The sequence below is a fragment of the Choloepus didactylus genome, chromosome 20 (genome assembly GCF_015220235.1).
Source record: "Choloepus didactylus isolate mChoDid1 chromosome 20, mChoDid1.pri, whole genome shotgun sequence".
NCBI lineage: Eukaryota > Metazoa > Chordata > Mammalia > Pilosa > Megalonychidae > Choloepus > Choloepus didactylus.
Window position 1 is genome coordinate 17350069 of NC_051326.1, and position 16035 is coordinate 17366103.

Sequence of the window (16035 nt, forward strand, 5' to 3'; positions counted from 1 at the left end):
TGCTAGAACCTGGGAACTTGCATCGCAGATATTTCACTTGTCTCCAACATTGCTGTCATGGTAATGCAATTTTCTTGGGATGGGAAAAGGCATGTTTATTTTTCTCAGGGTTGAAGTGTAAATCAGTCATTGCTTTTTGCCTCCTCTGAGACATAGGCACCAAGTAATTTGAACAGAACCAGTCTACCTGAATAATAGAGTACAGTTAACATGAACCAGATCATTTGTGTTCTGTAGGTCAGCATTGAAGAACGCCTGGGAGCAATGGATTTAGACACAAAAAAAGAAAAAGCTGACCGTCCACAGACAATTAGCTTTCCAGTTCTTCTCACACAGGGTTTAGAAAGTAATGATTCTGAAATGCTAAATGTAAGTATTATACTAGTTTTTTAATGAATTAAGAGGGTTAATTTTCTTAGAAAGTATTTTGATGTATCATTCACAGAAAGAATAGTTCTGTTCCGTAGCTGTTATCAGTTTAATATTGTATGAATTCAGTAAAATATATGTCACTTGGCAGCTCTATGCAGACAGTTACCAACCTACAAAGAGATTGTGTTATTTTGAACCTGGAATGCATTTTCTCATAGAAATACTGGTTTGAATGGTTATTAAGTTCTTGGGCTTAGTCCATAAAGGCCTTTATAAATATAGTGTAGCTGAATTATAATACTCAGCATTCTAGATCACAATTTATATTTTTTTCTGTAGGAAAATGCGTTCCTGAGTTTTTACTCTGGATTCCAGAAACTTATTTCCCCCTGGCCGTGAGAGGGGGCAGTGAGGTGGAACCTTGGCAATGGGTAGGAGGTTTGGGGGGAAGATTCAAGAGGGTTGGGGGTGATGTTGCAAAGTCTTTAGAGGTGAATGTACTAAAAACTTTGTATACGGAGAGACATTTATGATTTCTATTTTTGTAAGTTGGTGACTGCTTGTATGAAGTTTACTTAATTCTCTCATTTTAAATTGAGAATTTGACAGTGATTTGATTAGGAAATTTAAGTGTAAAAAATAATTGGACTAAGTATTTCCTGATCACAGTTATCATTTGTTAAATGTATTCTAGTGATTGAGCAATATTATGGTGCCACTTAATATAGATGTAACTTTTAATATTTTATGTGACCTAGGAATAGTGTCTCTGATTTATTTTGGTCTATATGAGAATTTCGTTGATTTTGCAAAAGAAGATAGGAAACCAGCAGGTCTAAAAAATCTAAAATTACTTTTAAAATGGTGAATATATGTATTTTGGAAGGTGGATTTTAGTTTACCATGGCATTAGAAACTGTGGATGATCATTTGATGAAAAATAAGCTACAGAGAACAATTGACAATGTTTTTGAAATCTAATCAGCTTATCTGCTATTACTGCCAATTTAAGTATGCTTTGAACCTTTTTCCTCAGTAGGTACAAGTGAATCAGTTATCTAGAAAAGTTTCAAAACATTTACAATAATAGATTACTACAGTGGGAAATAGTAGCTTTATTTATAATAGCGCAAAACTGGAAAGAACCCATATGTCCTTCAACAGGTGAATGGATAAACAGATTGTTTATCCAGCATATAATATAGGGAATGGATTATTGATCCACAAACACTATGGATGAATCTTAAAAATATTGTGCTGTGAGAAAGAAGCCAGACAAAAAAGCATTTAACCAACTTCATGATTCCATTTATATAAAAATACCATAAAACATGGATGAGTCTATAAAGTACAGGCACACCTCATTTTATTATGCTTTGCTTATTTCAGTGGTTGGGGATGGGGATGGAAGGAGGCCTGGGCCCAAGGAGACTTGAGGGTGATGGCCTAGTTAACATAGGACATATCCACAGGGGTATATGTCAGACTGATCAGACCATGCTTTAAATATATAATTCATTTTACTGCAGTGAAGTTGTAAAAGAAAAACACCCATCTTCCACATCATCTTCTTGGTAGTTACAACTGTGGTTTATAGAGTTGTTTCTTTAAAATATCCTCAACTCCTCTGTCAACATTTCACTTAGTTTGGGATAACATATGTTTTTATTTTCTTATTTTCAGTTTGAAAATTCTCATAGAACGTCAGTCTTTAGAGGGCATCAGAATTGCCCGGGGGCTGGGTAAACATTCTTCTGCCCCACAATTTGGAATAACTTCTATAGCTAGAGCATATATATTATTTATCTGTAACAATTCTGGTTTGTGCCTCTTCTCTTGGGATAACTGTTAGTAGCAACTCCTTTTACTCTCAAGTATCCCCATTTGAACAACAAATTCTACAATCACTTTACTTCTAGAGCATTAGAGGATTCCACGGCCAGTGTAACTTTCAAGCACTCAGTTCCTCTGTGAAGGTTTCTCAGTCAAACTTTTGGTGTAAATAATGGGCAGTAGCATGCCCAAGATTGTATTCCTTGGCCCTTTATGACAATGCAGCCTGGAGTGAGGGTGAACATCTTGTAAAAAGGAGGGTCGCCCTTAACAAAAGCCTGAGCTTTCTCAAAAAGTAATTTGTAGACTAGTTGAGACAAAATGTTTCCTGTAGCTTTTTCTTCATTGGACCTGTGGTGACATTGATCATTAAGAGGTGCTCTGAGGATTAACATCCTCGTATTCCTTCTGAATTATTGATATTGTCCTCAGTGTATTTTGCTGTGAATTTTATATTCTGATTCTTTGAAAATGAAAATTTTAGGTTAATTGCAACCATTAAATTAAATCAGGACTCTCCTTTCCTCTCAGATTCCCATGATTGTATGTAAACGGTTTTTTTTCTTTTGCATTAGAAACAATGTTCTTCTTAAATATGTAAGTTTTGAAAGGGCCTTGAGGTAAAGGTATTTTTACAAGGAAATAAAAGGTGTAGGGAATTCTGAAATGATATGCTAAGAAACTAATTTTGAACATTTCTGCCCTTTGGTACCTCTGGTATCTGTATCCTGTGCAGGCCTTTTGCAGCCACAGCCTCGGCCCACGCTGCACACAGCGTCAGGGGAGACCCTCTAGGAGTAAACCTGTCCAATGGAATACAGATGTAAACTATTTAAGAGGAAGGTGGGGTGGAACTGGGATTTTGAGGTCTGAAAGGGGTTTGATTTCCCACCCCACCCTCTGTAGCTGAAGCCTCTGGGTTTGGAGGCATGAAATGGCCTCCCGAGAGGACTGCACGTGGTTTCCCGTACCAGGACCAGGTCTCCTGCTCTGCCCTCTGTCCGTAGCCTGGCCTGAGACCGGAGGCTTCTCCCAGAGCTTCACCCTAAATGCAAAGTGGCTTTAACCAGGCATTCACGATATGATCTGATTGGTTTAAAATTTTAGCCAGAAGGTGACACTTTAGTAGAATTGTTGCTTTTCATGGGTGAGTTTACTATGTTTTGCCCACTCTTGCATGGACATATCACCAATTTTTAAAAATTTGGGGATTTCTGTTCTTTTAAAGTAGTAAGTATATCTCTGTATTTATATGGCTGGAGATGTTTCTTTGTGTTTTATATAAAATATTGGTTCTAAGAGACTAGAATTTGTAGAGAAGTACTGTGTTTATTGAAGTAAATTTCTCCATAACCAAAGAAGGCACTGATCTGCTAATCATATGATACAACATTTTCCATTCACTTCCTCCAACCTCTGTTCGCTGAAATTCGGTTGGGAGTTATTGCCTTGGTCTTTTAAACTATTTTTACAATTTTTCCTGTAGTATCCTTAGTTTCTGAGTATGTTTATCATAATATTCCTTTTATTTTCTCACAGAAAGTACTTCAAACTAGGAATTTAAACCTAATAAAGAAGACTGTTTTAAGGATGCCCCTGCATGCTGTTATCCCATTGTTGCAAGAGGTAACCAAGTGCTCTTCGTTGTAAGGTCCTAAGAGAACACTACGAATTAAAGATAACATCCAGTATTCAGAGACCTGGATTTGCAGTAAATAAGGAAGCCTGGCATTTAGAGAGGAGATGGCAGGTGCCCAGGAAGAACTCCTAAGTACTTTAGAGAGACCAGTGACATTGATGAATTCCTGAGGCAACAAAAGGAAAGGATATTGGCTTTGTCAGTGCTTCTGTTTACCTGGGAGGCATTGGAAGTTTAAAGTGAACCACGTCTACTGTTACATGCAGACTACCCTCTACATGGGGTCACTGGTCTTAAAACCCACATCAAGCCCTTAGGTTCTCATCTGGGTCTCTCATTTTGTTCTGTGAGGTACCCTAACCTAACATGTAAACCTCTTTTGTACGATTTGATTTTCTTTATCCCAGGAGTAGGGATATCCCAGGAGTGCTGTTAGGGCAGCAGGGAATTGGAGAGGGCCTTGTGCTAATCTAGTAGTGTTGCAGCCTCTGGCCTGTATGCCAGGAACTCACTATTTCTGACAAGTGGTGGTCCTGTCTTCACTTAAGTGCTACTGTTTCAACAATGTTAAGAAAGGGATAGAAGGGCTAGATAAGAAAAGTGTGGGAGAGCTGGGCCCAGGAAGCCCGTGTGCAATCTTTGATGGCCTGTGAGTGGCACCAAAGAATAACTCCAACTAAACCACACCTGAGGGTCTGGGGCATCCTGCCAGTGACTGTACTGTGTCCTGAGGTATGTCATAGTTGCCTTAAGGAAAATTGTTTTCCTTGGTCTTTTTTAAACATATAGATAACCTGACTGAAGCTTGACTTAAAAGAGTGGGTACAGTCTAAAATTAGGCTTAAAGATGAAGTGGATTCTTTGTAATTAGAAATGATGAAAGAGCACAGCACGGTGTTTTTTAGTATATTCACAAGGTTGTGCAATCATTACCCCAAAAAGGAACTCCCTCCTCTGTTCTCCTCTCTCCCAGCCCCAAGCAACCACTCACCTGTCTTCTGTCTCTGTGGATTTGCCTGTCCTGGACAGTTCTAGAAATCCTAGATTTTCATCAGGCAGTTCCTCTTCTCACGGACACATATCTAGAATATGTTATATTGGCCAACACTAGACCACTAAATGGAATGTATTTCCTGAAACAATCATTGTCTTTCTTTGTTCTTATGGTTGTGTGTGTCATGAGAATTTATGGAGATCGCCTCTGAACTGCTATTGCTAATAGTGCTTTTGTCTCCCTCAGCTCACAAAGAGGTTGCAAGGACATCCTAATAGGTAAGATAGGCAATTTAAGTAGCTTTGTTTTTGTAAGTATTTTAGAGGCCATTGTTTAAAACAGCATTTCCCGACAGCATGAAATTAAAGATTAAGTAGCACCAAATTCTGATAAAATTTTTGAGTTTCAAGTATTACTCCTTCCTTCCCCCTTTATTAGGTTGATTGATTCTTATTCCCAGTTCTTATTCTTGTTCGTTTTATCAGGTCACTTAATTTAAGCACATTTAATGATTGAGTCTCATGATTTGTAAAATTGTCATTTATAGAACTTGTGTGACCTCTGGTAGCTGCTTAAGACACTGTAAAGAAATATGCAGCTGTAAAAGACTAGATTTTGTGGGTCTTTTTTTCTTAATTTGATGATTAAACAACTAAATAGGAAGTTGACTTCACAGTGATCCTGATCTTGCAGTATAGTATTATCAGTCTAGGATACACTGTTTTTTCTGTCCTGAATTGTTTTCCTGATGTGCTCCCCCTAGCATTTGAAATTCACAGACAAAGGGAATGAAAGTTATTAATGAGACCCTGCTCGGGCAGTTTTGGTCTGTATTTGCCATGTTCTGTTGGGCTGGGAGTCATGTACTGTTGGTGCCTGACATGTTGGCTGGGCCCGCTTTAGAGGATGATGACTGTGTTGGGCTCAGTTAATTATGGAGTAATTAATGGATGTTATTCTTGAATTAAATTGTTTTAGGGAAAAGGATTTTTGTTATTTTTCATAGTCTCTCCCCCAGAGAGGTTAGTGTATAACACAGATCTCAGGTGGACTCTGAAGGAATGAAAGGACTGCCATGTTCACAGGAATTGTTCCTTAGGGTCATCGTCACAGAATTGTGCTAGAGCATCACTGGGCCAAACTGGGTTTTCCAAAGTTTATAACTGATTTGTGTTTAATTTTGAATTAGTGAATGCTGGTTTACTTGAATATTTTTTTTCCTTTTTTCAGTGCTGTGATAATGGTTCAGTGGCTAAAATGTGTGTTAACGGTCCATGCATCATACTTATCCACAGTAAGTCTTTCTTGCTGCAGTTACTGAGTAGGACTACTGTGGCTTTGATAAGGATTATAAACTAATGGCTTAACACCGCCATCCCCTCTCCATCTGGCTTCCAACCACCAGATGCTTCCTTTAGAGATTCTTTTGTTTCCCTGGTGCGCTAACGTGAACCCTTTCCTGTTATCACTGGTGCTGCTTTTTATCAGCTGGCCTTTTTCTCCCTTGGATTTTTACAGTAATGTATATTCTATAGAGAACTTTCTGTGAAAACACAGAAAGGAGGAAAGTTATGTATTGATACATTAGTCTTCATAAGGTTTTCTGTACATATCACCTTTCCAGCAAAATTTCTTTTATATTGTATGTTTCCCTCTTGTCCTTTTTTAAAAGCTTGCCAGGTTTTAAACATTTACTTTTACACTAATATGTGTCCTACCTTGTTCCAGGAGCATAAAAAGTAGCTTGTGAGGATACATAAAATGACATAAATACTTAACACCCAGCATTTTGCTGGGCTGCTGTAAGCTTTCAATTATCTATGCAAATGGAGGGAAGGAGCATAAAATCTTAAAACACACTAGTAAAAGCTAATTTATGGATCACCATATGAGTTGAGTTCTTTACCCCACATCAGTGCATCAGTTGTATTTTAAGCTAGAAATAAAATTATACAATTCATATATAGATATATTTGGTTTTTTTTTTTTTTATTTGATTATCTGGCATCCACAATAGAGTTCTTAAAAGGTTGAAGTTGATGGTTGAAAAAAAATCCTCCATTGCTGTTTAACCTGTAGTTCTTCCTTTCTCAACACAGTCCCAACCAACCCCTGTCTGGTCAATGTCCCTTGTCTCTACCCCTGGCTCTTTTTGCCCTCACTGATGTGAAATAGGGGGAACTACTGGATAACTCCTCTTTGAGGTCAGCAGTTTGTTCTTTGTGTGTCTGGGGAGAACTCTGCCAAAGATGTTAGGATGGGGACGAGAAAAGAAACAGTGAGAATGGCTGTTGTTTCTCTCAGCTTGTAGGAACCTCGGGAGATGAAGACTGGGGGCACTGGTGAGTGAGGTGGCCGGGTGACATGGTAATGGGCAGGGAAAGGTCCCTGCAAGCTCAGGTCTTGAGACTCTGGCTGGGGAGCAGGGAGACACTTATGTGTGGCGTGAGTTATTTGCTTGGAAGCAGAAAGAGGCCTGTGAGGCCTCCCAGGCTAGGGATCCCAGAGGAGCAGTTGTGTAACATTAGAGGTCATGGTGAACTAACCAAAGAAATGTGACACAGGGAGGACTCCGCAGCCCACAGCAATTTCTCTCACTTCCAAAAGCCACACTTATCGCCTTCCCCTTCATTTCTTCTTTTCTCGTCCACAAATCTTAAGTTTCTCCTCTAAGCCAAGTACCATTCTAGGCCCAAGGCATTTAATAATGTACATGACACTGCTATCCTCATCTTCCTGGACCTTAGAGACTGAATGAAAAAATAAAAGGGAAGTGATGGTAAATTGACATGTGATAACATGAAACCTTGTTTTATTCATAACTGTTCACTTTGTAAAGTTTATAAGCATTTGACTGAAGCAATTTGTGCTGTGGTGCCAGATAAGAAGGCAAGTAAGGGTAATTAAAAGGCAAAGAGTAGAGTCCCTTTCTGGTAGCTATGGAGTGACAAACAAAAAGATTTCCTGCTTTAGCTTCTTCAGCACATGGTTCAGAAAGTTCCTTAGTAAGGAATATGTTTAAAGTACTGTAATGTCAACTTTGCACACAGTCCTACCAGGTTCTGGCCTTTCAACGATAGATGGTAAAAAACTTCTAGCTTGCTGGGGCCTTGTGTTAGGTAGGGTTAGATTCAGAGAACTCCTTCCCCCTTTAGCTCATAGTTAAATGGAGGAATGTTTTTTTAGTGTCTTCTTTATATCAACCTTGTCTGAAATAATTTGATAAATACAAAGAAGTCCCATACTGCAGTTTCTCCCTCCTGATCTTGTATTATTATTATTTCTAAAACTTTAGTTTTGGCTATGTGGATATTGAAGGCCTCTGAAAGTTGTAGAAGTTGCTGGCTGCTGGCCTTCAGAGTGTGTGTGAGCAGATTTCGGTGGTGCCATGGCTGAGCACCAAGGCACGGCTGAGCTTGAGTGTATGTTTGCTTTCTCTCTAAAGTGACAGCAGTGTCAGATAACAGTATCAAACCATTGTTTTTTTCCTAGTTGCCTGACCTAGTACCCCAGCTGGGGACACTCTACCAGTTAATGGAAAGCAGAGTGAAAACTTTTCAGAAACTCTCTCACCTTCATGGAAAGCTCATCCTTCTGCTCACACAAGTGAGTAATCAGTTGTTTTGTGCAACATTTGGGGGATGTGAGTGAATGGAGAGAGGAGAAAGGACTGTTTACCTGAACATTGAGAGCTTGCTGTTTCAATAAGAAAGTGGTAAATCAGAATCCAGTCTTTAACCTGTAAGTGTTAACTTTTTGACTGTAAGAAAACTTTGTAGTGCTGCTTTTAGCATGTATTCAAAGCTTCTCCCCATTCTCTCTCAACCATTAGTGCAGTGGGGTGGCTGAGTTACGGTGTAAAACAAGTTACAAGCTATTTATGGGGTTACAATTTTAGCACTGAAAGGAATTCTGATTGCCTCGGAGGATTTAACTTTTACAGAGTAATTCTTTTCTTTTTGAGTTTGAAGAGTTTGTTTCTTACCCCATATGTGATCCACATGGTATCATGGTCCCACTGTAGCAGGGGTGGGGGATAAGTTTGTTGGTGGGGAGGCAGGTCACAGTGCAGAGGTGGTTGTGACACTGTATGCTCACACTGTACTTCATAAGAATATTTCTTCATCTTCCAGGTTACAGCATCAGAAAAACCAAAGGGAACAGCTTGTCCTGAACAGAAGGCAAAATTGGTGTATGAAGAAGGTAAAGGATGGGGGTAGAGTGAACCCTAGAATTGGAAGGAACCTTTTGTTTTTCACCTTGACTAGGTTCTCTTCATTTTGTAAAAACTTCAACCTGGACTGAGATCATGGTTTGATAATGCGTTCTCTAATAGGTAAACTAGTGGCAGAATAGGTAAAAACCTGTGATCCAGTAAGAAAAGACAAGGCACAAATACAATATAGTAACATAAAGGGCCTTAAGCACAGAAGAGCTTTAAATAGAAGAACGCTATGACTATACTTTGTGTGAATACATTTAAATGCCTAAATGGTATAGGGAATTTCTTAGGAAACTTTAATTACCAAAATTGACTTAAAAAAAGAAAGAGAAGAGTTAAATAAAACAATAGCTTTTAAATTTATTTGATCAGAACTTCTCATCTCAAGATATCAGGCCTAGAGGTTTTCGGTGAATTTTATAAAACCTTGTCCTATACAGTTTAAAAGTTTGATGAGTCAGGTATACCAGCCTTGTTAGCAAAACCAGATTAGGATAATTAAGAACACTTGAGACCTTCCTCAGTCATCCTAAGTGGTAAATTGAATTTTGCTTTGTATGTAAAATAATACATCATTAGGGAGTAGAATATAATTACAGCTCGTGAGGAGATTTAGCATCAGGAAAGCTGTATATGTAGTCCTCATATTAATGGATTAACAGGGTGTTCTAGTTTGCTAATGCGGCTGGAATGCAAAACACCAGAGATGGATCAGCTTTTATAAAGGGGGTTTATTTGGTTACACAGTTAGAGTCTTAAGGCCATAAAGTGTCCAACACATCACCAATTGGGTACCTTCACTGGAGGATGGCCAATGATGTCCGGAAAACCTGTTAGCTAGGAAGGCACGTGGCTGGTGTCTGCTCTAAAGTTCTGGGTTTGAAATGGCTTTTTCCCAGGACATTCTTCTCTACGCTGCAGTTCCTCACAGTGTCACTCTCAGTTGCTCTTGGGGCGTTTGTCCTTTCTTAGCTTCTCTGGAGCAGAAGTCTGCTTTCAGCGGCTGTCTTCAAACTGTCTCTCATCTGCAGCTACTCTCTCAGCTTCTGTGCATTCTTCGAAGTGTCCCTCTTGGCTGTAGCTCCTCTTCAAAATGTCGCTCTCAGTTGCTCTTCAAAATGTCACTCATAGCTGCACTGAGTTCCTTTTGTTTGTCAGCTCATTTATATGGCTCCAGTGATTTAATTTAGACCCACCCTGAATGGGTGGGGCAACACCTCCATGGAAATTATCCGGAGTCATCACCCAACTGGGGCGCATCTCCACGGAAGCATTCAAAGAATTAATAAATGTTAAAAAAAATTGTAAAGTATGAATTTTTTTTTAGTTTTAATGTGATTAATCTCAATAGACTTGACCCACATAGCCTTTGTCCTCAATATTTTAAGTATGTGAAGAGGTTGTAAGACCATGATGTTTGAGAAATGCTGCCTGGAAACCTAAATGCAGATGAAGTGTGGGTATGAAGCTGGTGGCCGCCTTGCCCCGGACCTGCTGTGTTGTGCAGGGCGCCTGGGGGTCTCTGGGGCTGGGCTCAGGGAGACCTGTAGGGCTTGGCACTGTGCAAATGGTGCACAGCCTACACTTGCCTTCCTCCTGGAGTAGGCCCTGATCACCAGCTGGAGGGCCGCCTACCCTTAAGACCATCAGGGATGATGTTCCCACGATAGCCATGTACCTGAATGCCACCATGGAGCTCCTGAGAGGTGAGGGCAAGCTCTGGTTGTACAGGCAGCAGTGGTGGATCTAAGCCTTTCCCCCGTTATGGTTATAAATAATCCCGCCAAATGGATGTGGCTCTCCGCTATTCGTTGTTCACCTTAACATTGGCAAAGCGCTACAGCCAACAGGACAGGTGCCAGGAGACCTGTGGCAAAAGCAAGGATGACAATGGTGAGGAGTTCCAGAGTTGCCTCTCTAAGACCTGCCGAGATGTGCAAAGAATACTAGGACTAGTTCAGCCCATTCAGGCATCTGGCCCAGCTGTGGAGCTCTTGTTTGACAGCGTCCTAAGCCATATCCTGACAGCCAAAGAGTCGCATGGAGGTGTCTCTGTGAGGAACCACCAGATCTCTAAAGAAGAAACTGACAGCTGCCAAGAGCAGACAAGGACAGAAGAACACAACCTTTGGCAAAGAATGAATGTTTTTACACCGTAAAGCTGCCTTATTTTGTGAAAGGATTATTTTACGATCTTACAAGACTATATTTTGATACTAAAACCTCAAATTTAATAAAGAGTGGGGTAGGTGGTGGGAAAAGCTTGCCTACCTTCTTGGTATCTTCCTCCACAATGCTGCCGTGGAGGGCCAAAACTGGGCCAAAATGTCTGGACCCATCCTGAAACAGGTGAGGGGTGGGTGTTTGCAAAGAGAAGATCTTTTACTAAAGTGGAGCTCAGATGTAAAAGCTCATGATCCGACGTTTAACTTTTTCTTACTTGGAAATAGGGGAAATCCTCACTTAGATATTTTTTTACTACGAAATTTCATAGTACTTACGCATTTGTGCCTGGAAGGATCTGACTTTATTTTTTTTTCTATATTCTACACATAATATGTTATTTTTCTATAACCCATTTAGCATATGAATATGTCATGCTTCTGTTAATGACAAGACTAGGTAATTGGGTAAGGTTTCTATGTCGGTTTCTCCTGTAAGCTTGGAACCATCAGCTGATAACCAACTTCATGGGGCACAAAACCAAGACATCTATGTATTAGATAGGTGTATTGTTCAGGAAGGTGATGTTAACAAGATTGAGAAGCACAAGCACTCCCATTTTATGACCTTCTCATGACAATATATTTTGCTGTAATCTTTGTCTAAATTTGATAAAAGAAAGATTTAATGATACAAATGAAAAGTTGTTTAACATAATGCACTTCAGAGCCCTGTGTGCCATTACGTCTGCCATTTATCCCCTAGTACTTGTTGGTCATGGTAGGTTTGGGATATTTTTAAAATATCCAGTAATAGTTTTTAAGAAAAATTGTTCTTGATGAAAAAAAAAAAAAGCCATAAATGCAAGATGACTTGTATAAATATGTTCATTTTTGTTTGTAATTGGAAAAAAAATACTTCTAAATAATGTAAGTCTATATTAATAGGGCTGTTTAAAGTAGTGTATTTACTCAGTACAACACTGTACATTAGAATGAGAGTGGCTGCGCTAGAGCTATAAGTTGTTAATCTGGGTAAGGTCACGAAATGTTTTCTGTATGGTTAGTGTTGTGTGTGCATGTGTGTATACATACAAAGTGTAAAAACATACAAAACAAGGGCATATATTTTTCATGAATGTACATGTATATAATTCACGGAAACATATATACATTGTAGTTGTATAACAACCAAGCATGGGAACGATAAATTCAGGATAGTGGTTTCTTTTGTGGAATGGGCTTAGGGAGAGGGGCATATAGTGGGGCTTCATCTGTATGTAATGACTTACTTTCTTAAGTAAATATGGGAAGAATGTTAGGATTTGATGAAGGTAGGTGATATGTACACAGGTGCTTGTTTTAGTTTTAAAGACATTGTCATATTCCACATCTGTCTCTCAAAAAAATTAGGATCAGTAATCTGCATTATCAGATCCCATTAGCCCTCTTAACAAAATTAATTCCTTAATTTCATCCAATACCCAGTCCACCTTCAGCTTTCCCCAGTTATCTGTAAAAAGTCCTCTAAAGCTGATTTGTCCAGGCTAGCATCCAGTCTTGTACCATGGTATCGAGTCTGGTTGCTGTAACTCTTTAAGTCTCTTAGATTTTAAGAGCCCTTTTTTCATGACACTTGCTGGAGACTTGGGCTCGGCAGTTTGTTCTATACAGTGCCCCACCTTATGGATTTGTCTGATGGCTTTTTCTTTTGGTGTCATTTAGTTTGTTCTCTGAATTTGTATACTTTAAACTGGAAGTCTGGTCTAAGCCTTGGTTGGATTTTCAGTCAAACTCTTTATGGAACGCATGAGTGCTCAAGCATTTTCATATTGCATCCTGTCAAAAGCCACATCGTTCTTGTTCCTCCATTAATAATACTAAGATTTCTCACCATCGTAAAATATTTATTGTAGAAAGTCTAGCTGTTACTTCACATTTGATATTTTGTTCCCCACAACCATTCCTCTAACGATTTCAATACCAATTGGCAATCTTTCTATAACCAGTGTATTCATTACGGGTTAAGAAATGTTAATTCTTCTTTTCTTCTACATTTGTAAGCTAGCATTTTTCTGTAGAATTTTCCCTCTTCAATTGGGCCTGTTTGGTGACCCAGAAATGGCTTTGTTTTTTTAAAATGAGATTTTGTTAGGATTTTGGTATTAAGTCCCTCCGTGAGTGTGTGAATGAGTATTATAAATGTGCTTTTATGCAGATAAGAATTATTAACTTAATAATACTTCTTAATTGGATGAAGGATGAATAAAATAGTATTTCTAAAAATAAATTCAGGAATCTGGTTCTGTTTAATTTTCAGAGCCATGCCGTCTGCTTTGTTCACAAAATTAAGGCTGTGGGTTTTTTCCCTTACAGAATCTTCTGAAGAGGAGTCTGATGATGAAATAGCAGAAAAGGATTCTGATGTGAGTAGTTGAGTAGTTTGTTTCTGCATACATAAATTTACCTTTATATTCTCATTCTCTAAAGAGCCTTCATGAGTATTTTCCTTGCTTCATGTTTCTACCAGGACAATTGGGAGGAGGAGGAGGAGATTGAGAGAGATGAGGATGTTGGTGAAGAGAATGAAGAGGAAGAAGAAGATGCTGAAGAAAAGGATGAAAATGGTGAGGACAGAGACGTGGCAAGTGAAAAAGAATTAAATGGAGATTCTGATTTAGATCCTGAAAATGAAAGTGAAGAAGAATGAAGACAGAAAAATAGCCAATTGAACTGAATGAACTCTGGCTCACCTTTCCCAGTGCTGCCGTGCTCTCTGGGGAGGGTTGGCTAACCGTCGCCAAGGACCGCTGCACATTTCCAGATTTGTGGCTGTGGTTCCCGTGCCACCTGCTGTCCCAACTACCCAGACATCACTGTGTAAATAAGAGTGTTTCATGCAATTGTTAATAAAACTTTACACAGTAAATAGAACACATTTTCTGCAATGTACTGACATGAGTGTCCGATATATGGTCTATTTTTATAGTGTAATATCTTAGTATGGTTGGTTATATCAAGAATTGACTGAAGTGAAGATAAAGAAACGCCCTGTAGGGGTTCAAGAACTGGAGTGTTGGGAAGGCGTAGCTCTTCCCTCAGGTTGGTATCTTTCATTAAATCCAGACATGAAGCAGCACTGGTGAAAAAGTTTTAATTTGGTCTATTTTCATAAAATTTGAGGAAATAAGTAAAAATTGGAGTAAATGATTTAATAAAACCACACTGTCCCTAGCTAGTCTATTAACTGTTGTAATCTGACTTGAGTCAGATTGTATGTTTGGAGTGCTTCCCAGAAAGAACCACTTACTTTTTAAACTGTCATGTAAAATATTTTTTTAAAACAAAAATTATGGGAATTAAAAGAATCTATAAAGAGTTAGCCATATTAAGGATTTTCCTGATGGCAAATTGCTGATACAGAATCATCAGTGTATGGATTTACAAGTGCACATTACCTACGACTTAAAATTCTGTTAGAGCTGCTTTTGAAGAGGTTTTCATTTTTATTTAAATTACTAGTGGATCAAAGAACTATTCTTTATTTTTTCTCTTTGGTTTTAGATATTAATGATAACCTTGTTGGAATTTTTTTCCAAAGAAAATATTTTTATAATTCAGTCATTTAATGTTTTCCTTCCTTTTCATTACCCAATCTTGGCAGTGTTAAGGTATCTGTTTATCTTTAAAGTAATAAATCTGATTCAAGATTTTTTAATGTATGTATAAAACAAGTACTTTGGTGTGCTATAAAAGCCTTTTCAAATTAATCAGTAATATTTTTTCTTTAAGAAGGAGCCAGTATTTGTTTAATATGCTCACTAGGGGCCATGTAGATGGTAGTAAAAGTTTAAGGAAGGGCTGGGCAGATGGATCCCCCTCGCTCCACCTGTGAATATGTAAAACACAAAACCATTATATCTTCGGGGCTTTTTAACCGCAGTGTCAGAACAGAGGTTTCTGTGCTCAACTAATTGAGCTGGAGCCATATAAGTATCTTTTGGGACAGCAAGTTTGAGCCAACTACTGGTATAATGTACAGTTATATTTGTCTATAAATGGAGCTGTTTATGGCAATTTAATACCATTCTCTTTGTAAAGTGAATAAATATTCATCCTTACCCAGTGCTTGTCTTGTGGTATCTATAGAGGAATGTCTGAGTTTGTGTGAGGGTTTTAATCAAGCAATTTTGCCCCATTGGCATTAATAGGAAAGTGCTTTCAAGGCTTGTTGATAACTTTTTTTTTTTTTCATTTTTATTGAGATTGTTCAGATACCATACAATTATCCAAAGATCCAAAGTGTACAATCACTTGCCCCTGGGTACCCTCATACAGCTGTGCATCCATCACACTTAATTTTTGTTCAATTTTTAGAAACTTTTCATTACTCCAGACAAGAAATAAAGTGAAAGATGAAAAAAGAAAAAAAGAAAAGGAAACTCTAAACCTCCCCTCTCCCTAACCAACCCCCCTCAATTGTTGACTACTAGTATTGATATAGTACGTTTGTTACTGTTTATGAAAAAATGTTGAAATACTACTAACTGTAGTATATAATTTGTAATAGGTATATAGTTCTTCCCTATATGCCCCTCTATTATTAACTTCTAATTGTATTGTCATACATTTGTTCTGGTTCATGAAGTGATTTCTAGTATTTGTACAGTTGATCATGGACATTGCCCACCATAGGATTCAGTTTTATACATTTCCATCTTTTGACCTCCAACTTTCCTTCTGGCGACATATATGACTCTGAGCTTCCCCTTTCCACCTCATTCACACACCATTCGGCGCTGTTAGTTATTCT

At 38.5% G+C, this 16035-nt stretch overlaps 1 protein-coding gene and 1 pseudogene across 1 annotated transcript in view; both read left to right on the top strand.

Moving 5' to 3' along the window:
• The window catches only part of WDR43 (WD repeat domain 43), a 47128-nt gene extending 31785 nt beyond the window's left edge, over window positions 1-15343 (top strand). The window contains exons 11-18 of the mRNA XM_037812664.1: window positions 238-369; window positions 3745-3831; window positions 5085-5116; window positions 6069-6132; window positions 8331-8444; window positions 8972-9041; window positions 13599-13648; window positions 13753-15343. Coding sequence (XP_037668592.1) covers window positions 238-369; window positions 3745-3831; window positions 5085-5116; window positions 6069-6132; window positions 8331-8444; window positions 8972-9041; window positions 13599-13648; window positions 13753-13932 — 729 coding nt within the window. The 3' untranslated portion in view covers window positions 13933-15343. The remainder of the gene's footprint in view (window positions 1-237; window positions 370-3744; window positions 3832-5084; window positions 5117-6068; window positions 6133-8330; window positions 8445-8971; window positions 9042-13598; window positions 13649-13752) is intronic.
• LOC119516950 lies at window positions 10504-13852 on the top strand (annotated as a pseudogene).
• Window positions 15344-16035: the final 692 nt, after the last annotated feature.